Source organism: Mus caroli, unplaced genomic scaffold (assembly GCF_978045245.1).
Source record: "Mus caroli unplaced genomic scaffold, Mus_caroli_1 scaffold_10, whole genome shotgun sequence".
Taxonomy (NCBI): domain Eukaryota; kingdom Metazoa; phylum Chordata; class Mammalia; order Rodentia; family Muridae; genus Mus; species Mus caroli.
The window spans coordinates 19,032,521-19,057,249 of NW_028227265.1; the positions used below are offsets into that span (position 1 = coordinate 19,032,521).

Below are 24,729 nucleotides of genomic sequence, written 5' to 3' on the forward strand. Positions count from 1 at the left end.
CTCCACATTTTGACTTGTGTTTCCTCCTCACTCAGTTTGATTGCCCCCAATCCCACTTTCATATTTTGATTTGACTGCATCTTCCAGCTGTTCTTCCAACACTGTTTTCCTCCCGTTATGATTCTTGGGTTTCCTGAGCCCTGAGTGGGCTTGGCTGCCTTAGTATCTTTGGGCTCAGGCTTCTGCTTTGGTGATACTCCACCAGCTCCTATGTCCTTCCAAGGTTATGTCAGAAGTCTGGCCTGGGACTTGTCCCACGATGCCAGCCTTTGGTTCTCTTCCTCTAAGAATGAACACAGACATTGACTCCCTTTGTAGTACGAGTTCCTGGAGGGGGAAAGCAGCATATTCAGGCCCACTGACTAGCAGGCCTCACAGAGAACCATCCATGTGGTGACCTTCCCTGAAGGCTGCTGTATCACTGCAGATGGCTCTGAAGTGAAGAAGCCACACTTGGTTGGTTTTGGCACAAGGCCATTTGGAGGTTAGTGATGAGAAGAAACCGAAGTCCAGAGAAGCCAATCTATATTAAAATGACCCCTTCTCTCTGGGCTGTTTGTCTCCCCAGATAGCAGTAGACAGAATCTGCTGCTGGAACTTGGTGAAGCAAGGAGACTGAAAGTTTCAGCTGGCATCTTCAATCCCACAGAGATGCTGTTTCGTATCTATGGTGTATGAACGATACAAACGGCATAGAGCTGATGGAGTGAGAAGAGAGAACCCCCTTTCCACAGGCAGGGTTGATATCTTTATATTCTAAGGTACCACACTAGACACACAGCCCTGTGCCAACAGCATACAGTCAGAATGCTTGCAGGCCGGACAATTCAATCTGCGTACCCAACCCTCACGGGCCTCTTGTGCATGTTGTATTTCTTCATCATTACTGATAAATTCTAACGATGGTCAGGGGATGAGCGGTGGAAAACATGGCAGAAGAGAACTTAAGCTTCTGAAATTTAGGGAGAAGGAAAGATGGGCAGAAACCAACAGCAGGGAAAAAAGCAAGAATATGTTAGCCTGCTTCTGCCATGAGGCAGGACAGAGATGAAGAGGTACACTGACTGCATATGCTATGAGTGTTTAATGGGCTTAGAAAAATTGAGTAAGAAACTGGGCTGCATATTTGACATATAATGTCTTGCACAGAACAGCTTTCAATAAATCCTTGCCGAAGCCCTCCGAATAATTGTTTCCAGGGAAAAGATGAAGCCACAAAATTCAGGGTAGCTATTTGCCAATAGATAAACATGTTTTCTGATTACAACGAAGAGACAGCAGTGAGTTCCCAGGCTCTCTTCGAGCCTGGCCATGTTCAGTGTGTTGTGGGGTTTGTCAGCCTCATGGGTAGCTCCGCTGCCACCCAAACCCTCACTTAACACCCATGTGGTCTGCAAGCTGGCAAAGCCAGAATCTTTTCTCCTCTCTATGCGCTCTAAGTGCCTAGTACGTGATAGGCATTCAAAACTTTGCTTTGAATTGAACCTGTACATCTCTCCGAGCCCCTGGACTTTGTAATGTTCCTTTATTCACATCCTAACACAGCACCTTGCCCATGGGGTGTTCAACATGTTTACTGAACTACATATGATGTGATGTATTACTGCAATAAATGGTCTTGAGTGACCTCCTGTAAACTTTGAGGTGATGAAAAGAAGCCCAGCTGATCCCCCTGTGATGGGTAAGGCACAGTCATACACAATAGTTTCCTAGGACAGCAAGAGATCATGGGTCAATGCTTGGTCTTCTCAGTAGGCTGTGAGCTTCACCAGGGAAGAGCTATCCTCACAGCTGTACTGCTAGCATCTGACAGTGTCTGCCATGTGAGGAGGTCTGAATAAATAAATAAATAAATAAACAAATAAATAAATAAATGTCTTGCTGCGCATTCAACATTCTAATTATTTATTCTAATGAATAAACTTGACCACGCTTGTCTTCTCGTTTGAAGCCCTTTAACAGCTTCCCAGAATGAACCCCAAAGTCCCGAACAGGTCTAGCAGGCATGCCTAGGGTATCTGACCTCTACCCCTTCTCCAAGAGACCTCCATCATCCTTGGAATAACCTCTTTCCAGGATGACTTTGGACGTTCTTGACAGGTTCTTTGTCTGGGGTCACCTTTCAATTCTCATATGCTCCTAGGGCTTTTCCCCAACAGAGAGGCCTCTCCACCTGGAGTTCTTTCCTCTTCTCTTGTGATCAGACTCACTTCTGCCTTTACTTCAATCTCAACTTGGGGCACTCACTCAAGGAAGTAAACTCGGAATGAACACACGTGCAACCCGGCTACTGCTGGGATTAAAACCGTGATATTCCCTAACTTGTGTACTGTCCGTCACCTCAACCAGTCTCTCAGCTTTGACTGTGTCTGCCTAGTTCACCAGATTTTCAACACCAATGCAGCCATCAGCTTAGGACAGATGATCTACTCATTGGTTACTTATTCCGTAGCAATCTTAGGGGCTGTGTCAGCTTCCTTAAGTGTATCACAAGAACGGTAATGGAACCTCTCATGGTGGGATTGTTTTTGTGAAGGACACCTGGAAAGATGTAGGTCATTGAGCATGGATGCCTAGCAATCGTAATCAGTAGGGGGTAGTCACTATTACTAATTATTATAATTGTCGCTGATTCTATTCCAACCCTTTCTCTGCAGTGATATTTACTCTACCTAAGACAAAATGGTGGAGCATCTGCATGCTTTCATGCATCGTCTGCACCGATGTACCCTTTCCCCCTTGGTCTTAGACACCAGGAAGGATGGAAACAGGATTTCCATTTCAGAGAATGGAATTACATTTGAATGTGAAGAAATGGCTTACATTTGGAATTTTCAGTTAAATGTGTACTGGCCTCTGAAGCTTGAGAAGAAAAACAACACTGTCTTGGTGACAGGTGTTAACAGGATGCCAGTTAATTAAGCTTCTAACATGAAAGCATGGCCATGTTGGCTCTGGCTAGAACATCCAGCCCTCTGCAGCCCAGCCCCACTGACCTTTTCCAGTCGATATAGTAGCTGCTTGGCGGAGAGCTGGATGATTGGAGCTATAAACTCGCAGATGATGTTCACAGACATCAGCAAGCTTTTGCCCTTCTGGGCTCCGACAATGGCCTGGCACACCAGCTTCTCTTTGACTTTCTGTGTACAACACACACCAGCAGTTGTGAAACAACCATCCTTCAGCAAACTTAATGACTTAACAATAGAATATGTCTTTGGGTCCAAGATGGCCAGAGCTTTATAACACAGAAAGGACCAAAGAGTAAATCTATGCCATAAACAGATTGGACTGATGAGCCCTCACGATTGGGCTGTTAACGAACTCAACATCCTAACCATTTGCAAGCCCATTTTTGGGATACTTTCACCAAAGCTCCAAGTGGATTCAGTTCCCTGGTGAGCCAGATTTAAAGTTTCTTAAAAACATGCTTACTCTTGGTAATTACATTAGAAATATGCTCCTATATACTACAGACTATGTCTTACGATTAGAGCGTGTATTACATTCATCCTTACATCTGTAGTGCCCAGAAGTGTTTATCTCATGGTACACTCTCAGTCAAAATAATGAGAAAAGGGACACAGTGTGTAAGACTCCCCAGGCAGAGGTTCCCTCTACCTCGATTCCCTTCATGCTGGGAAGATGTGTTCTACCTGAAAATACTTTGTGAAGAAATGATATAAAGGAAATAAGGTGGGATCTGTGACCCTAAAGACGCTGGCCGATGGACTAGGTGGCTCGCATTATCTCCAGAAGACAATTTCTTATTGCTTCTTGTTATAAAGAGAAAATTCAGTGTCTCCCCAAAAGCCTCCTACGGAGGGGCTTAAGCAAACATCATATCTCACCTGGAGAGTCTGTGTTTCTAGGATGGGGAAAACTCCTGGGTCATTTCAATTTTTTTTAAAAAGGTATTTGATGATTTCTAAATGCCACAAGGGACTGTAATAAAGAGATACACATTGCCAATATGGTTATGGGTTCTAGGTTGAATGTGTGGCACTGATGTATACAAAAGTAGAAGGCCTGTTGCTGGAGAGTAACGTGGCTATTTCATCTACACAAAATTGTGTGTCTATGAATACTTTGCCTGCATGTGTATATGTGTATGATGTATGTGGCCCGGTGCCTGAAAGGGTCAAAAGAGGGTGTTCGGTTTTCTGGAAATGGAATTCTATAGCTGATTGTGAGCTGCCATATGGGTATTGGGAACTGAAACACAGATCCTCTGCAAGAGCAGCCAGTGCCTTTTAACTACTGCACCATCTCTTCAGTCCCCCCAAACATGCTGTTTTTAAATGGGGTGTCACTTAGTCAGGCAAGGTTGCAAAACAAACAAACAAAGGAGCAAAATCAAATCAAATCAAACCAAACCAAACCAATCAAACAAACAAACAAGCAAAAAGCAAAGAAAGAGAAGAAAAGGAAAGGAAAGAAAAGAAGAGAAAAGAAGAGAAAAGAAAAGAAGAGAAATCAGGGATGTTCAGTCAGAACATCTATAAAAGCATGCTATTGTCAGAGAGAGAGAGAAAAAAAAAGATTGCTAAGAGTTAATAAGAAAATTTGCTTGCAATGAAAACTGGGCGTTTTCCTACCGGGGATTAGCTGGCTGCTTAGTCTTGACTGCTGTAATGAGGACATGCTTTAGATGGTCCTTTAAGGTTGGGGTTATGGTAGCTATAGAAACAAAGGGAAAACTGTGTGGAGCTGAACCTTGAAAGCAATGAATGCTGTCATGGTAACCAAGGGCTGTGTGTAGCCTTTGAGAAACCACATCCCTTGTCATCCTTTGATTGCCAAGGGACCTTCCCAAGAAACACATAGGGTACAGCAGGGACTTATTTGGGAGAAAACCAGCTTTCGAACACACTTTCCTCTCACCTTGGGCGTGGCGGAATAGCCTTCGAGGATCACGTCAATCGTCTGCCCCGGGTACAACTCCATCCTGACGGGGTAAAGCTGGAACACAGGGTTCCCGTTATCTGTGGGTTCCTGGGAGGCCTTGGACTGGCGACGGCTACTAGAAGTAGAGCCCCTTTTCCCCGGTTCCTTCTTGCTCTGCTTTTCCTTGGGGCGGAAGTCATCATTCATCCAGAACAGTTGCTGGACTCGGCGTCCTTTGTTGGTCAGCTTGAAGCGGTAATAGTGGGTATCCAGGCTGGAAAGGAAGGGCAGGTGCTGAGTGGCTGTTGGGTTTGACTCTATACTCTTTAGATTTATTCTGTTGGAAATACTTACAGAATGGGCACCCAAAGAAGACATTCCTTTAAAGCAAAAACAAAAGCAACCATTCGGGGAGTCTAGGTCACAAGATTGCTAAGAACTCGTAGTGTGATTCAAGGGCTCCCAATCCCAGAATTACCACTTCTAGGTAAGGGCCACAGGAATGTGGCCCACCAATTCTTTGTCTCCCCCATCAGGTCGGGCCCACTGTAGGATACACAGACAGCATTAATGAGAAATGGTACCGAGGTAAGGGAAGGAAAGCACACTAGCTGGAGGAGAAATCTGCTTTTGAAACATGTTGAATACATTTTTCCTGATTGAGATATGTGTGGTGATGGTGGGTTTATTTGAAGTTCAATGTGATCAATGCATCCCTATTAAGCATTGGCAGGATGGAGGGGCCGGACTGAAGTAGAACAGAACACCAACTAGGCTAGACACTTTTCTCAGACTTTTTTTTTCCCCTCGTTTCTTTACGCCTTCAAGTTGTAACTATTTCATTCAATAATTCATTTTTTCTCTATTTCATGGGTACTTATTAAAGATGTTATTATTTGCTTAGCTCTTTATGAAGGATCTGGGGTTTCTAAGATATAATGGAAGAAGTTAAAGTGGTGTGTTCGTGTGTGTGTGTGTGTGTATGTGTGTACACGCATACGTGTGGGTGTCCATCCATTTTATAGACTTAATCAAAATATTTTTCTTTAAGGAAAAGAAGCTCATCCAAGGACAGGCAAGGTACTGCATGCCTGTAATATCATCATTTGCAATGTTGAGATAGGAGGATCACCATAAATTCAAGGTTAACCTGGCCTACATAGGGAGTTTTAGGTCAACCAGGGTTATACAGTGAGACCGTCTCTGACAAACAGCAGCAACAACAACGAAAACAAACACCCAACTTTATCTTATAACTGCTAATTTTTCTTTTAAGATTTTATTAGGCTTTGAGATTTCACCCCATTTGCTTGACTTCAGGAAATGATATATCTCACAAGTAAGTTGCGACATCAAATAAATAATCAGGAGAAGTAATTTCAGTCGTCAGGTAAAAATGTTTGTCTCTAAGAATTTGTGTTCATGGGGCAGAGTCAACAGAATAGACTCCACCCAACAATTTAACTTTATGACCAATGGTAAGTTTTGGGGAGAAAAAGTAAACATATATAATATTAATAAGCTAGCTTGGCCTTTGTTACTTGTTTACAGTATGATTTTAATAATCCCAGAAACCATCCACCAGAACCATATTAACTTCCATATTAAGATGGGAGGGAAAAAAAACTCCAAATATCTAAGAGATTTGCCCCAAAATTTGCAACTACAAAGGGGTGGCATATAGGCATTCCTTTAGTACAGGTTTTGGCCAACTTCCTCTGTAAAGGGCTAAAGGATATCATGTTAGACCTTTGGGCCATCCAATCTCAGGCATAACTACCTGCCTCTATACACTCTTCTGAAAAGAGCCAGAGACATCCTGGCTGCAAGCTAACAGAACCTTCTTCATAGAGACCGGCAGTGGCTTCGGTGGACCTGTCAAGGCTTTTGCTGGTTCTTTCGGCTTGTTTACACATTCATAAAAACTGTTAGCTAGCCCTCATATTTCCAGGCAAGGGTTGGCATATCCTTTGGGTAGGGGATACTTGATGCTACTTATAGATTCAGAAGAATCTCAAGCAATTAGACATGGTGTGAAGAATATTGTTTTCTATAGTTAGATTTGTGATCACATAAGGAATTCATGGAGAAGCATTAGTATACAATGACAAGTGCCTTTCCTTATGGCCAAGAGATAAAGTAGAAAGGAAAGTTTTGATATTTACCCAACCAAAACATACAACTGGACATGTGCAAAAAACACACAGTTCTCAACTCTCTGGGTTGTTACTTATGTTGCTCTTGCCTGTCGCACTTTTCAGTTAAGAGCCATGTTTAATAGCTAAAGCAGAGGAAAAGAGGGGTAGATGGGGCTGTGGGAAGGACTTCTCAGAACATAATGCCTGTAAGTTGGGTTCAGGACTGGTACATCAGAAGGCCAGAGTGGCAACCATAGGTGTGTTCTCAGCACAGCAGCTGAGAACCACAAACCAGCCAAGCCCTGGGAGTCAATGACTGATAACTCCATACTGCCCTTGCGGAACCAGGAATGAATCTCCACACATATCCTCCGCCCATTGCACTCAAACCTCAGGGGTTGTATAGCCATACTGGATCACCCTGCTCAAAGGGGGGTCTCTGCTGCACTGCCTATTGTTGAAATAGTCAGACCCTATAGCTTTTCCTGGGTGGTCAGGGGACCATTGGTGCTGTGATAGGAAGGCAAGTAGAAGAAATATGATGTCTAAAATGACTGCTCTGCAATGTCTGCTACTTTGGCAAAGACTTACCTCTCTAGGTAGACTCAAAGGTTACACTAAGATGAGTCCATATTTTCTCCATTTGTGGAGAGGGATGAACGGTGTGTTGAAATCAGAGAGGGAAGATTATGCAGAAATTCTGAATCTAACATAAAGTAGTCACTACCCCCCTTTTTTTAGCCTGGAGAATATCACCTAACATCAAAAGTCAACTTTACACAGCCTAGAATCTTAGGACAAACAAAAAGCAACAAGACAGAAAGTCATTAAAAAAAAAAAAAAAGCAGAGTCTCAAATAATAGTTTTTTTTCCTGGCAGTTCTGCAACTTTATTTGACATTCAGCAGGTTCATTCTTATCCACATTGACTGACTGTAGATTTTTGAATGTGGTAGCAAGCACGCAAGTTATCAATGTGTAGAGCTTGTTTGGTGACTCCTTATCCTCATTATGTTTTCTGAACAAACATACTCAGATGTGATATGGAATATTCTTTATGCCCTTGGCCCAGACGGCTTTATTGAGCCTGGTATCAATGCACATATCTGGAGTCCCCATTTCCTTCATGGCAAATTTCCAAATTTCTTTGAGTGCCCAAGGAACATGCTTCTTGAAGCCTACTCCATGGATGCGCTTGTGAATGTTGATGGTATATTCTCCAGTCACCACATCGTTGATGGCAGAATGGCCCTCCTTCCCTTCTTCTTCTCGCCACCCGTCTTTGTGGGAGCCATTTTGCTGGGCCCAAGTTGGAAAGACTTAAATAATAGCTTTGATCATGTTAGTCTACGGGCATGTGTCTAGGAGATCTACTCTTGATTAAGTAATGGATGTCAGAGGTCCAGCCCACTGTGGGTGTTACTATTCCCTAGGCAAGGTATTCTTGAGATGTTTAAGGAAATTGGTTAAGCAAGAGTCTGAGTGTGAGTAAGCAAGCAGCATTTCTCCATGTTCTGACTTGAGTTCTGACTTCTCTCAAATGATATACAGTGACAGGGAAGTGTCAAGGAGAAATTAACCCTCCCCTAAGTTGTTTTACCGCAGTAACAGAAAGGGAACTAGAGCATGGGATGACAGTGTGGAAATGTCTTCTTGTAGCAGATGTAACCAAGCTGTGACTATCCGGTACATTCACCAAGGAAGGAAAGAGTGGGGGCGGGGCTAGGAGAGGGATAGAGGGGGCTTAGTTCCATTTAATTAAGACTGAGACATGTGTAATTACCTATACGATTGCCCCATGGTATTCCCCTACCTAAAATGCGCTCCCAAGTTGAGTTCTGGAGCAAACGGTTTGTCGGAAACAATGGTAGAACCAATCCCGGTGGCCTGGATGGGGATCCGATAGGTGTTACTATGCTTAATCTCCAGGATGACCGTGTCTTTGAATGTCACTATGTCGTCCAGGTTGGCAGTCAGCGTCAGTGGGATGTCATCTTCTGCAGGAACTGCGCCCTCACTGGGTTTAACCGTCCAAAGGGATTTCTTGTTTGCCTGCAACAGAAGACTACAAGTTAATGGATATGTCTTGGATATGTCAAAACCCTCGGCTTCAAATGGCCCGCACTGCAGAACTCAACTTCAGAGACAAACATTATCGTTTTATTTTAATTTTTTAAGAACCTAAGAAGCTGGATGTTTGTTAATTTCCCTTTTCAAATAGCGGCCCGAGTCTGAAGAGCAGGGCGGCCCGTCAGCTTCGGACTGCTGCGTCAAGATTCGCTGTGTCTCCTCCCCATGACGACAACTTGGGGCTCTGGCCAGCTTTCTTACTAATTAGCTGCTCTAACCTCGTGAGTCTGAGATACCAATGGGAGGGACCAGCCTTCCTTCTGGAATTTTCAAAGAAATGTTTCTCTGAGGAGAAGTTTGTGGAATTTAAGTGAAGATGAATGGCTTTTTAAATAAACATGATGGGAAGTCACCCCAGCTTTTACCGTGTTTTTATCAGAATTGAAAGAATTTCATTAAATAAATAAATATTCATATTAAAAAAGAATTTCATTAGCTAAAATTTTAAGCTTCTTTTTGAAACCCATTACAAGGCCGATTCAGAGTTGGAAGTGACTTTGAGCAAACCTCTTCTGACCATCACGTTGGAAATGGCTAACCCACCATTGGCATCTCCGGCCGCTTTCACCTTGTTCTAGATTTTTCTCCTCATCAACTTCCTGTCTTCTAACATAGTACACGCTTGACTTATCATACTCATGGTCTCCCCCCTGCAGTGGAATATAAGCTATACACAGGAGGGGTTTTCCATTGGTTTGTGTCTTTAACCTTTTTTTTTAAAACAAATATATCCTAAGTATCTTTAGTAGGATATAGTAATAGCTACACTGCATGTACAAGACAGTGTCTGCAGCAGACACCTCATTAATATTTGACAAATGAAGTTGGCTATGGTGGTGTATACCTATACTCTCACCATGTGGAAGTTGGAGGCAGGGGGAGCCAGAGTTCAAGGCCAGCTTGAACTGAATAACAAGATCCTGTTTCAAAAAGTAAACTAAAAATCGGTGACTGCATTTATCAGTCTTTTATTCAGACTCTTTGACATTAGCGGATTCACTCTTGTGTGGGGTAATTTATTTACTTCTGGTTCTCACAGCTCAGATTATTTGATGCTTCTTCCTTGTATTAGGTGGAGGTTTGTCTCATTTTGACCCACTATACGTTGTTTTTGGTCCCTTCTCTGGAGTTATGTAGGGTAAAGGGAATGCAGTTCTTGTGCTTACTGGTCCTTCACATCCTGCATCCCAGCATTAGAGGAAAACCTTAGATGTCAAAGTGAGGTCAAGATGCCAATTAAAAAAAAAAAAAAAGAGAGACTCGAGTTGTAAACAGTAATTAAAATACGATTTCTGCTTCTGGTGGTAATCTACATCTTACTTTTAGAACTTGCCCTTGTCTTTGAAAACCTGTAGTGCCTTCTGCTTGGAATTTGATCTCTTTCTAGAGTCCTTGGTTTTATTTATTCATTTATTTTGACAATTATCGATATGTTTATATTTAAATATTCTTTCTGCCTCATCCTTCATCTCTTATCATTTTAGAACTTCCTAATTACCTCTCAGTTGGGCCTAGAGTGTCCCCTGGGGACTCACGAAGACCTGACACCTGGGTGGTGGTGCCCTTGGGATGCAGGAGAAACTGTCAGAGGTGGGGCCAAGTCAGAAGAAGTGAGGTCAGAGGTGGGGCCAAGTTAGAGGAAGTGAGGTCAGAGGTGGGGCCAAGTTAGAGGAAGTGAGGTCAGAGGTGGGGCCAAGTCAGAGGAAGTGAGGTCAGAGGTGGGGCCAAGTTAGAGGAAGTGAGGTCGCTAGCGTTCCTTGACGGTGATCCTGAGACCTGAACATGTCTTTATTGCACGCTGCCTCCTGACTGTCATAAAATGAGAGGGTCTGCATCACCATGCACTGACAGTCACAAGGACAAAGGACACAAGTGGTCATAGATTGGAAATTTCGGAAACCAGGAGCCAAAGGTAAGCCTTTCTCTGTTTAAGTTGTATATCTTGGTTTTTTTGTCACAGAGAGGCTTAGCTAATTGATATGCCACCTCATAGCCTCTTAATTACATTTGTTTGCTTTTACTCCCTGACTTATTTTGGGTGACTTCTGCTCAGTTTTTTGTCCAGCTCACTGAGTCTCTCTTCGGCTGAGTGTAATGTGCAGTTAACAAACCTATCGAATTCTTCATTTTGAATTTCAAAACTAGGTCTTAAGAGTTGATATTTATGTTTGTTAGACTTTCAGCCTTTGGGGGGAGGCTGCTAAAATTATGATTCTGATAGCCAACTGACCAGCTGCTCCTCCTGGTCACCTGCAAATCGGGTGAGCACCATGGCTTTGAAACTTTTTACCAAGTACAGCACATATATATATATATTCAACAGACCTGATGTTCAGTTATTGTGGGAAAAACAAAAATACCCAAAGTACGCTCCCCCCACCCCCCCACCCCCCCGAGGAGCTGATGTGATATTCAGAGAAGCCAGGTAAATAACTGTAATAAAATGCAAGCCAGGAGGAGGCTGGGGAGAAAGTGCCTGAGAAAATCTAAAGAACACCTTGCTGCTCCAGGGGAGGGCAGGTTCAAATCCCCTGACTGTGACAAATGGATTATTCCACTAAGTGTGAAATCAGACCTAATTAACAACCGGTGTGTTCCTAATTATATTACTATTGATTAAAAAAGCCTAACCTACTCTCTCTAATTGTACATATAGGCAATTATTTCAAAATTAATAAAAAGCATCTTCTCCCTATTTTGGTAGCTATTTCCTTGCATTTAACCCTGATTCTATTTCAGGGAAGATATTACTTATGCAAAATATTTAGTTATTGCTAGCAATATACTGAGAAAAGGCTACAAAAAGAAAAGCCAGGGAGATGGTTCGTAAGCGTCCAGAATAACGAGGCAAACTCTCCAGGTAACTAGATAAGAATGTGGTTGTTTGCTTGAAAACTTTCCCTGGCTTCCTAGGCTTCTCTGAGACATGGGCTCAGGAGAAGGCCCCAAAACAAAATCAAGCATAAGGAGGAAAACAATGTATTTAAAAATGAATGTAAACCGGGTGGCGCATGCCTTTAATCCCAGCACAGCACTCAGGAGGCAGAGGCAGGTGGATTTCTGAGTTCGAGGCCAGCCTGGTCTACAAAGTGAGTTCCAGGACAGTCAGGGCTACACAGAAAAACCCTGTCTCAAAAAAAAAAAAAAAAAAAAGAAAAAAAAGAAAAGAAAAAGAAAAAAAAAGTGAATGTAAAATTCACTCTCTGTGCCCACTAGCTTTGGAGGCTCTTCCAGTCTAAAGTCATCCTCTTGAGATGGTGATGTGGTTAGTAGCACATACTGTGCTCTCTGAGGACCCAGGTTTGATTCCCAGCACCTACATGGAAGCTCACCACCACATGTAACCCTATTGCCAGGGATCTGATGCCCTTTTCTGACCTCTATGGGATCTAGACACACAGACTGGTGCACATACATACCTGTAGCCAAAACACTCCTCCATATAAAATTAAAAAAAAAATAGATAAATTAAAAAAAAATAAACCTACCCTTCCATTTAATTTCCAGGGTGCATTTCTAATAAAAAAGGAGGAATGTAAAGGTATGTGTGACTCTTGAGACTCGCAATACAGTGGTGCCCACCAGTCAGAAATGTCCTGACAAACTTGTGGAGGGTTTAAAACAGTACTAATAGTTGTTGCAAATGAGAAAAAGTACAGACTATGAGCACAAGTTAAGTAAGAGTCAGCCACCGGGCGATGTCTCACAGGATGACATTCCAAATCCAGCCTAGTTCCAGTGCAGAATGGGAGGCTGGACCTGGTCAGTGGGATCCACCAGCCACTCTCTTAAGAACCGACTCACGGTACTCGTGCAAGGAAAACCTAATGTTCAAACCCACATGCTCACTTTCCAATTTGAAATTGAGGATAGGTCCTGTTAGACAGGCCAGAAAGCTAGTTACATTTCCCTGTGCTTTTTTTTTTTTTGCAAGCCCACGTGGGAAACAAGTAAGTTGCACATGAAAACGTAAACGAATTAAATGAATCCCAGAAGAACATTTTTTTTTCAGATTTATGAATGGTGAGTAATGACTGGTGCCCAGAAAAATTTACTTCAATGTTGGAATTAATAGAAATCATAGATTTGACTCTAAGTCAAAAGCCTTAGCATTCCTTATAATCTCTGAATGTATAACATTTTGGAGACACAGAAGTAGAGGAAAACAATGAGACATTAAGAATTGATGTAGACACACTGGGACTTGGACAGGGATATTTGACACACGTGGGGTGGGGAGCCAAATCTTGCATGACGCACTCTGTTTCCCCAAATCTCTCTGAACCGTCATTACTCACATTCACCCCACTCTAATAGAGTATCAGAATCCGTCAGTCCCTGCTTCTCCAGCATTCAGATACAATTGTTTGCCATTTTACATTTCTTAGACTGAGGAGATGGCTCAATGGGTAAAAGCTTTGCTGTGTAAGCATGAAGACCTGAGTTCAAGTCCCCAGGACCCATGTAAAAAGTTAGGTGTAGTCACTCCTGTGTGAGTGTTACTCCAGCTGTGGGCTGGGTGGTGATAGAATTTCCGGGGCTCACTGGTCAGCAGTGTAGTTCTAGGTTTAGTGGGAGATCTGAGACAAGGCAGAGAGTGACGGAGCAGGACGCATGACATCACCCTTTGCCTTCATGTAATAACATGGGCCCCCACACCTTCCCATACACATGGGCCCCTACACTCTTCTCACACATATAGCTAAAAAAGATATTCCTGTACATGTAACTTTCAGGAGTGTAGATGAACTGTTATTGATAGGGGGAATGGCATGGCACAGTATTATATTCATACTTGGGTTCAAAGAAATACTTCCTGACATGCCTTGCTAATTTATGCCCCAAAGTTTTTTGTTTTTTTTTTTTTTTTTTTTTTAAGCAGTGGTAGAGTGAAAACAGAACAATCCTCTAAGACATAAATCACAAAGATGGCATCAAAGTGAGTTCCCAAAGAACTATAAATGCAAATTCCACCTTCTATAGCCATTTAAAAGTGGACCGAGGTGGCTTTGTTTCTGGAGGTTGAATGAAGCCTTTGAATGAGATCATTCCAGCGTGACCTACACAGTTAAAGCAATAGCTGGAAATGAATATTTCATCCTGCGCTAAGCAGTCCTTCTCCTCTCTTGGCGTTTTTACAGTTCCAATTTTGAGATTCTGGACGGCTACTTTTTAGATAAGGAATTGGTAGCTGCTATAACAGACCCCTAAGGCTCAACGGGTTAACACAGTATTAGCTTGTTTCCAAGTTGGGACAGAGGTGAGGACTGGCTTCTATTCTACGCAGTCACTCCATACACACACCTCAGCTGAGCCAATTGTGACACATTCGGACACTAAGGCCATTGGCAAATCACTAGATAGCAACACCAGCAGGAGGGAGGCTTGGATGCCAGGATTCATACACCAAGAAGGCAAGTGCACATCTCTTCTGCCCACTTCCGCGCCGGCTGGAACTCCCATGTACAGCCACACCTAACCTAGGAGGAGTCTGGGAAATGTAGTCCAGGTCTGGGTCCCCAGCAAAGGGAGACGAACATGGGGAGCTATTGATAAAAGTACTTTGTTAGTTTAGACCACGGCCACTGCGCGCAGGTGTGCCACCAGTTCCAAGTTCTCTCAAATCTCAGGTCTGGAAAGGTAAAGGGCTCCAGTGAGAGACTGACTTGGCAGTTCAAACCTGAGGGCCATGGGCTCAGAAGACTTCACAGTCATTTGCTATTAGGAAAATATACAGAGGCAGTGGGTGGGGGGGGGAGAAGATAAGAAAGTGCTGGGTGAAAAAATATTACTCTGCTGACCTCTCTTTCCAATTTGTGGCTTTAAAGCATTCTATATAGTTTTGCTCATCTACGAGACTTGGCTTACAATGCAGACATAAATCACTGCCATTTAAAAAAAAAAAAAAGAATCAAAAAGCACGGCAGTTCTCAGAGAGGGTACTGTCAAAGTCATTTGGCTCACTCTGACTATTTATATTCCTCCTCTGACCACACTACACACAAGGAGGTGAGGCTGTGGCCGGTGGGAGTGCTATTTCAGGTCAGGGGACATCAGTTTTCGATGGATGTATGCCGTCTCTATTCGATTCCTGCTGACATGGATTGGAGGCTCTGGGAGCAAGACTGAAGTTGCTTTCCAGGGCTGAATCAGTGAGTTTTCTTTTTGATGAAGCTTATTAATCAATGCCTGGCATAAAACCAGACAGCAAAATACATCACAGAATCTAAGGACAAGGTACAATCAAAGTGCCAGCTGCTAAGATCCTGGGCCGCTCTCAAGGCTAAGTCAGAGTGGTCTGATGTGCCTGTGTAGTCTGATGCTTGACTTTCAGGGGTGCCCTTGCATTTGTGGGCAGGTCTAGTCAGCGAGGCATTTTCTGTTGGAGGAGGGAAAAGTAGGTTAACAAAAGACCCCGGTACAGTAAGACAGCAATGGATGGAGAAAGGTTAGGAAGGAAGGCTCTGAGGGAAAACAGATGTGGGCTTGAGTCCCCTGCTTAGCTGGTCTCTAGGTGTTGGGCTTGAGGAATGTCACTTGTCATGGTTTGAATGAGATCCCCCTACCCATAGGAAGTGAGTATTTGAACACGTGGTTCCTACCCGGTTGGCTGTTTGGGGAGGATTAGGAGGGCTGGTCTTGCTGGCAGCAGGCTTTAAGTATTCAAAAGATTCTCTTAGCTTCTGGTTTGTGGTTTAAGATGTGAGCTTGTAGTCTGCTCCCACAGACTGTTAACCCTACAGAACTGTAAGCCAAATAAACCATTTTTCTCCTACAAACTGCATGGATTATGCTGATAAAGTAGCAATAGAAAAGTAAGACATCACCCATGTAGCCTATCGACCTAATTAGTTTTGAGTTCTAACTGTGCCTCCCATGTGATGATGGTTAACCGCAGCCATGTGTGTGCAGTGTAAGTTACTATACCACAATGTAAATTACCATAAACCATGATTGCTCCTGTTATTTTACTCAAATCTGAGCTGCTCTCACAAGTATGGGCTTAATAGTGGTTTTGCTGGGAAAAAAAAGTAGATTATGACATTGGGAAAATAAAGATGGATTCTAAGAAAGAATTTAAGATTTAAGATTCTTACCAGAGGCCGGGCATGGTGGCGCACGCCTTTAATCCCAGCACTCGGGAGGCAGAGGCAGGCGGATTTCTGAGTTCGAGGCCAGCCTGGTCTACAAAGTGAGTGCCAGGACAGCCAGAGCTACACAGAGAAACCCTGTCTCAAAAAAAAAAAAACAAAACAAAAAAAAAAAACCAAAAAAAACAAAAACAAAAACAAAACCCCAAAAAACCAAGATTCTTACCAGAAAGGAGTGTTTGTGGAGACTTGTGGTTGAAAGAATTCTAAGATGGACCCTAAGATGTCCATCTCCTGGGGGATACAGTTACCGTCTCTGTTATTTTTTTTTTGATTTTTAACATTTTTATTACATATTTTCCTCAATTACATTTCCAATGCTATCCCAAAAGTCCCCCATAGCACCCCCCACTTCCCTACCCACCCTTTCCCATTCTTTTGGCCCTGGCATTCCCCTATATTGGGGCATATAAAGTTTGCAAGTCCAATGGGCCTCTCTTTCCATTGATGGCCGACTAGGCCATCTTTCGATACATATGCAGCTAGAGACAAGAGCTCCGGGGTTCTGGTTAGTACATCATGTTGTTCCAACAATAGGGTTGCAGATCCCTTTAGCTCCTTGGGTACTTTCTCTAGCTTCTCCATTGGGAGCCCTGTGATACATCCAATAGCTGACTGTGAACATCCACTCCTGTGTTTGCTAGGCCCCGGCATCGTCTCACAAGAGACAGCTATATTTGGGTCCTTTCAGCAAAATCTTGCTAGTGTATGCAATGGTGTCAGCGTTTAGAAGCTGATTATGGGACGGATCCCTGGATACGGCAGTCTCTAAATGGTCCATCCTTTCATCACAGCTACGAACTTTGTCTCTGTAACTCCTTCCCTGGGTGTTTTGTTCCCAATTCTAAGAAGGTGCACAGTGTCCACACTTTGGTCTTCATTCTTCTTGAGTTTCATGCGTTTATCAAATTGTATCTTATATCTTGGGTATCCTAAGTTTTGGGCTAATATCCACTTATCAATGAATACATATTGTGTGAGTTCTTTTGTGATTGTGTTACTTCACTCAAGATGATGCCCTCCAGGTCCATCCATTTGGCTAGGAATTTCATAAATTCATTCTTTTTAATAGCTGAGTAGTACTCCATTGTGTAAATGTACCATAATTTCTGTATCCATTCCTCTGTTGAGGGACATCTGGGTTCTTTCCAGCTTCTGGCTATTATAAATAGGGCTGCTATGAACATAGTGGAGCATGTGTCCTTTTTACCGGTTGGGACATCTTCTGGATATATGCCCAGGAGAGGTATTGCTGGATCCTCCGGTAGTACTATGTCCAATTTTCTGAGGAACCGCCAGACTGATTTCCAGAGTGGTTGTACAAGCTTGCAATCCCACCAACAATGGAGGAGTGTTCCTCTTTATCCACATCCTCGCCAGCATCTGCTGTCACCTGAATTTTTGATCCTAGCCATTCTGACTGGTGTGAGGTGGAATCTCAGGGTTGTTTTGATTTGCATTTCCCTGATGATTAAGGATGTTGAACATTTTTTCAGGTGTTTCTCTGCCATTTGGTATTCCTCAGGTGAGAATTCTTTGTTCAGTTCTGAGCCCCATTTTTTAATGGGGTTATTTGACTTTCTGGAGTCCACCTTCTTGAGTTCTTTATATATATTGGATATTAGTCCCTTATCTGATTTAGGATAGGTGAAGATCCTTTCCCAATCTGTTGGTGGTTTTTTTGTCTTATTGATGGTGTCTTTAGCCTTGCAGAAGCTTTGTAGTTTCATGAGGTCCCACTTGTCAATTCTCGATCTTACAGCACAAGCCATTACTGTTCTATTCAGGAATTTTTCCCCTATGCCCATATCTTCAAGGCTTTTCCCCACTTTCTCCTCTATAAGTTTCAGTGTCTCTGGTTTTATGTGAAGTTCCTTGATCCACTTAGACTTGACCTTAGTACAAGGAGATAGGAATGGATCGATTCGCATTCTTCTACATGTTAACAACCAGTTGTGCCAGCACCATTTGTTGAAAATGCTGTCTTTCTTCCACTGGATGTTTTTAGCTCCCTTGTCGAAGATCAAGTGACCATAGGTGTGTGGGTTCATTTCTGGGTCTTCAATTCTATTCCATTGGTCTATTTGTCTGTCACTATACCAGTACCAGGCAGTTTTTATCACAATTGCTCTGTAGTAGAGCTTTAGGTCCGGCATGGTGATTCCACCAGAGGTTCTTTTATCCTTGAGAAGAGTTTTTGCTATCCTAGGTTTTTTGTTATTCCAGATTAGTTTGCAGATTGCACTTTCTAATTCGTTGAAGAATTGATTTGGAATTTTGATGGGGATTGCATTGAATCTGTAGATTGCTTTTGGCAAGATAGCCATTTTTACAATGTTGATCCTGCCAATCCATGAGCATGGGAGATCTTTCCATCTTCTGAGATCTTCTATAATTTCTTTCTTCAGAGACTTGAAGTTTTTATTATACAGATCTTTCACTTCCTTAGTTAGAGACACGCCAAGATATTTAATATTATTTGTGACTATTGAGAAGGGTGTTGTTTCCCTAATTTCTTTCTCAGCCTGTTTATTCTTTGTGTAGAGAAAGGCCATTGATTTGTTTGAGTTAATTTTATATCCAGCTACTTCACCGAAGCTGTTTATCAGGCTTAGGAGTTCTCTGGTGGAATTTTTAGGGTCACTTATATATACTATCATATCATCTGCAAAAAGTGATATTTTGACTTCATCTTTTCCAATTTGTATCCCTTTGATCTCCTTTTGTTGTCGAATTGCTCTGGCTAGGACTTCAAGTACAATGTTGAATAGGTATGGAGAAAGTGGACAGCCTTGTCTAGTCCCTGATTTTAGAGGGATTGCTTCAAGCTTCTCACCATTTACTTTGATGTTGGCTACTGGTTTGCTGTAGATTGCTTTTATCATGTTTAGGTATGGGCCTTGAATTCCTGATCTTTCCAAGACTTTTATCATGAATGGGTGTTGGATCTTGTCAAATGCTTTTTCCGCATCTAACGAGATGACCATGTGGTTTTTGTCTTTGAGTTTGTTTATATACTGGATTACGTTGATGGATTTCCGTATACTGAACCATCCCTGCATCCCTGGGATGAAACCTACTTGGTCAGGATGGATGATTGTTTTGATGTGTTCTTGGATTCGGTTAGCAAGAACTTTATTGAGGATTTTTGCATCAATATTCATAAGGGATATTGGTCTGAAGTTTTCTATCTTTGTTGGGTCTTTTTGTGGTTTAGGTATCAGAGTAATTGTGGCTTCATAGAATGAGTTGGGTAGAGTACCTTCTGTTTCTATTTTGTGGAATAGTTTGTGAAGAACTGGGATTAGATCTTCTTTGAAGGTCTGATAGAACTCTGCACTAAACCCATCTGGTCCTGGGCTTTTTTTAGTTGGGAGACTATTAATGACTGCTTCTATTTCTTTGGGGGATATAGGGCTGTTTAGATCATTAACCTGATCTTGATTCAACTTTGGTACCTGGTATCTGTCTAGGAACTTCTCCATTTCATCCAGGTTCTCCAGTTTTGTTGAGTATAGCCTTTGGTAGAAGGATCTGATGGTGTTTTGGATGTCTTCAGGATCTGTTGTTATGTCTCCTTTTTCATTTCTGATTTTGTTAATTAGGATGCTTTCCCTGTGCCCTCTAGTGAGTCTGGCTAAGGGTTTATCTATCTTGTTGATTTTCTCAAAGAACCAGCTCCTTGATTGGTTGATTCTTTGAATAGTTTTTCTTGTTTCCACTTGGTTGATTTCACCCCTGAGTTTGATTATTTCCTGCCGTCTACTCCTCTTGGGTGAATTTGCTTCCTTTTGTTCTAGTGCTTTTAGGTGTGTTGTCAAGCTGCTAATGTGTGCTCTCTCTAGTTTCCTTTTGGAGGCACTCAGAGCTATGAGTTTTCCTCTTAGAAATGCTTTCATTGCGTCCCATAAGTTTGGGTATGTTGTGGCTTCATTTTCATTGAACTCTAAAAAGTCCTTAATTTCTTTCTTTATTCCTTCCTTGACCAAGGTATCATTGAGAAGAGTGTTGTTCAGTTTCCATGTGAAGGTTGGCTTTCTATTATTTATTTTGTTATGGAAGATCAGCCTTAGTCCATGGTGATCTGATAGGATGCATGGGACAATTTCAATATTTTTGTATCTGTTGAGGCCTGTTTTGTGACCAATTATGTGGTCAATTTTGGAGAAGGTACCATGAGGTGCTGAGAAGAAGGTATATCCTTTTGTTTTAGGATAGAATGTTCTGTAGATATCTGCCAGATCCATTTGATTCACAATTTCTCTTAGTTTCTCTGTGTCCCTGTTTAGTTTCTGTTTCCATGATCTGTCCATTGGTGAAAGTGGTGTGTTGAAGTCTCCCACTATTATTGTATGAGGTGCAATGTGTGCTTTGAGCTTTACTAAAGTTTCTTTAATGAATGTGGCTGCCTTTGTATTTGGAGCATAGATATTCAGGATTGATAGTTCCTCTTGGAGGATTTTACCTTTGATGAGTATGAAGTGTCCCTCCCTGTCTTTTTTAATGACTTTGGGTTGGAAGTCAATCTTATCAGATATTAGAATGGCTACTCCAGCTTGTTTCTTCATGCCATTTGCTTGGAAAATTGTTTTCCAGCCTTTCATTCTGAGGTAGTGTCTATCCTTTTCTCTGAGATGAGTTTCCTGTAAGCAGCAAAATGTTGGGTCTTGTTTGTGTAGCCAGTTTGTTAGTCTATGTCTTTTTATCGGGGAGTTGAGTCCATTGATATTAAGAGATATTAAGGAAAAGTAATTGTTGTTTCCTGTTATTTTTGTTGTTAAAGTTGGCATTTTGTTCTTGTGGCTGTCTTCTTTTAGGTTTGTTGAGGGATTACCTTCTTGTTGTTTCTAGGGCGTGGTTCCTGTCCTTGTATTGGTTTTTTTCTGTTATTATCCTTTGAAGGGCTGGATTCGTGGAGAGATAATGTGTGAATTTGGTTTTGTCGTGGAATACTTTGGTTTCTCCATCTATGTTAATTGAGAGTTTGGCTGGGTATAGTAGCCTGGGCTGGAATTTGTGTTCTTTTAGTGTCTGTATAACATCTGTCCAGGATCTTCTGGCTTTCATAGTCTCTGGTGAAAAGTCTGGTGTAATTCTGATAGGCTTGCCTTTATATGTTACTTGGCCTTTTTCTCTTACTGCTTTTAGTATTCTATCTTTATTTAGAGCATTTGTTGCTCTGATTATTATGTGTCGGGAGGTATTTCTTTTCTGGTCCAGTCTATTTGGAGTTCTGTAGGCTTCTTGTATGTTCATGGGCATCTCTTTCTTTAGATTTGGGAAGTTTTCTTCTATAATTTTGTTGAAGATGTTTGCTGGTCCTTTGAGTTGAAAATCTTCATTCTCATCCACTCCTATTATCCGTAGGTTTGGTCTTCTCATTGTGTCCTGTATTTCTTGGATGTTTTGAGTTAGGATCTTTTTGCATTTTACATTTTCCTTGATTGTTGTGCCGATGTTCTCTATGGAATCTTCTGCACCTGAGATTCTCTCTTCCATCTCTTGTATTCTGTTGCTGATGCTCGTATCTATGGTTCCAGATTTCTTTCCTAGGGTTTCTATCTCCAGTGTTGCCTCATTTTGGGTTTTCTTTATTGTGTCTACTTCCCTTTTTAGGTCTAGTATGGTTTTGTTCATTTCCATCATCTGTTTGGATGTGTTTTCCTGTTTTTCTTTAAGGACTTCTACCTGTTTGATTATGTTATCCTGTTTTTCTTTAAGGATTTGTAACTCTTTAGCAGTGTTCTCCTGCAATTCTTTAAGGGATTTTTGTGCTTCCTCTTTCGTGTCTTCTGCCTGTTTAGCAGTGTTCTCCTGTATTTCTTTAAGTGTGTTATTAAAGTCCTTCTTGAAGTCCTCTACCATCATCAGGAGATATGCTTTTAAATCCGTGTCTAGCTTTTCCGGTGTGTTGGGGTGCCCTGGACTGGGCGAAGTGGGGGTGCTGGGTTCTGATGATGGTGAGTGGTCTTGGTTTCTGTTAGTAAGATTATTACGTTTACCTTTCGCCATCTGGTAATCTCTGGGGTTAGTTGTTATCGTTGTCACTGTTTAAAGATTGGAGCAGAAGCTGTGTTCCACTCACCAGCAGTCTCTAAATCCTGCGGCGGGGGTCGTGGGTAGCTGACGGTACCCCGGTGCTGGTCCAGCCGGAAGAGGCCTGTGGTCCTACTCAGGCCGGTTTTCTGCTTCCCTAACTAATGCAGTCTCTGGTCCCGCGTGCAATTGGATTGGAGCAGAAGCTGTGTTCCACTCTCCAGAAGTCTTAAGATCCTGTGGCGGGTGTTGTGGGTAGCTGGCGAGTGTCAGCAGACCCTGCGCCCCAGCTGCCCCGGTGCTTTTCTGACCGGAAGAGGGTTGTGGCCCTATGTAGGCCGGATTTCTCTCTCCCCAACCAGAGCAATCTCAGGTCCCGCGTGACTGGACTGGAGCAGAAGCTGTGTTCCACTCACCAGCAGTCCCAAAATCCTGCGGCGGGGGTCGTGGGTAGCTGGCGGGTGTCAGGCAACCCTGCGCTCCTGCTACCCCGGCGCTGATCGGGCCGGATGAGGCCTGTGGCCCTACTCAGGCTGGTTTCTGCTTCCCTAACTAATCCGTCTCTGTTATTCAGTCAAATGCTGATGTTGATGGTCCCAGGAAGGGATTTTGCAGATGCAGTTAAAAGTCCTAAAACAGTTCACCTTCAGATGGGAGATCTTCTTCAGTAGGCCCAAAGGAGACTGAACCCTTCTTACCACAGAAATGTTGAGCCTGAGAGACGTTAAGGAATTGCCATGTAATAGGGTAGCTATGGTGGCCCGGTAACTATTGAGAGCAGTCCATGCTGATAACAAGTGAGACTGGAGAGTACTGTCAGCCATTCAACTGCAAGCAAAAGTCTGCCAGCAAAGTAGGGATCCAAGCTGTGGCTCCTTCCTCTGAGGATCCTTCCTCCACCACTGGTCAGAGGAAGAATCCACCCTAGCCAACGACCCCTCCACCCCCCAAGAAATGTAGGTCGGCTAACATACTTATTCCAGCCCTCGGTGACCCTATGAGAAGGAAGCCACGCCTGGATTCTTGACACATAAGAACAGATTACAAATTAGTAATGTTTTAAACCAGTAGGCTTATGAGAATTTGAAACCTAGCAATAGAAGGTGAATATGAGCTTCCATACATTTCTTTCAAAGATGCTGAGAGCAAGCCCTCTACAAAGTTTCCCATTAAGACTTCAGTTGGAGCTGGGGAGCTGACTCTGTGGTTAAGTGGTCAGTATAAGTGGAGTGCTTATGACTAGTGTGTGATAAGTACAGTCCTAGATGAACAAATACTATGCAAGAGCATGGGCTTGTGCTCTCACGGAGTATGGAGTTCCAATCCTAGCACTCACATCTGGCAGCTCACAAACCACCTTCAACTCTAGATCCATGGGTCTGATCTCTTCTGGTCCCTGAAGGCATCCTCTACCCCAAGCACATACACAAATAAAAAATAATCTTATAAAAACTAGACAGTCAGTAATGGCTGTCTCTGTTTTTTTGTTTGTTTGTTTGTTTGTTTGTTTTTCTCCAGCAAATTAGGGCTTGGGAGTCAGCCATTTCCACAGCCCATAGCTAGCATATATAGGAACTGCATGCTAATGTGCAAGTGTGTGTGGTGGCTGTGGGAAGGATGGAGGATTTGTGATGGTTTACAGTTCAGAATTCCATGCCCTCTGGTGATTAGGGATGAGCCCTCCTTGCAAGGTCCCACATACCTAATGTTACCATTTGCCTTTGATCTGTGAAGATGGGCTATATCCCTGAGCTTCTGTATGTAGGTTCGGCTCCCAAGGTAAATCAGACAGGGCTTTTAAAAATAAGTTTCCTTATCATGTGTTTAATATTTCTCCATAAAAGGCAGAAGTGGTTGCTATTGTTTGCACATGTCACTTTGGCAATATATGCTTTGGTGGGCCTGCTGTTATGCAGAGCTAATGACTATGATGCCTGTAGAAAATAACACTGTGAACTGGAGAACAGCTCCTTTGCCATTTGAGACCCATGAGGCTTCCTCCCGTGAAGTAAGGGGAAGCAGAGAACAACAGGAACCCACGTGTGGATCAAGGGACTGTGGTAGACTTCTATTATCTCAGCAGACAGTCCTTTCTCTGTGGGGCAAGAACAATGGAGTCTCACTGAGGGCCGCCACCCCCTTTTCATCATCTAAATGGCAACTGGAGTTATAGACCCTTCGCCCTTGAAGTGAGTCATTTTGCTGCTTTAAACAATTAACTGGGGGTTAAGAGGGAGATGCAGAAGGACTGATGTTAGGCTTTCCAAGGGAGGACGTGTAGGGTCATGACTGGAAGTGTGGGCTGTGGAGTCATGCGGCTTAGTGGCCAATCCTGAAGTCTGTCATCTGCAGCTGGGTGACCTTGGGCTGATTTTACAGTCTAGGTTA

At 42.8% G+C, this 24,729-nt stretch overlaps 1 protein-coding gene and 1 pseudogene across 1 annotated transcript in view; both read right to left on the minus strand.

Moving 5' to 3' along the window:
* Hydin (HYDIN axonemal central pair apparatus protein) overlaps positions 1 to 24,729 on the minus strand; it is a 361,694-nt gene that overhangs the window by 169,029 nt on the left and 167,936 nt on the right. Inside the window, exons 19-21 of the mRNA XM_085843582.1 lie at positions 8,838 to 9,076; positions 4,885 to 5,161; positions 2,997 to 3,140 (exon numbers count right to left, since the gene is read on the minus strand). Of these exons, the coding sequence (XP_085699708.1) occupies positions 2,997 to 3,140; positions 4,885 to 5,161; positions 8,838 to 9,076 (660 nt within the window). The remainder of the gene's footprint in view (positions 1 to 2,996; positions 3,141 to 4,884; positions 5,162 to 8,837; positions 9,077 to 24,729) is intronic.
* Positions 5,420 to 8,623, minus strand: LOC147002343 (large ribosomal subunit protein eL31 pseudogene; annotated as a pseudogene).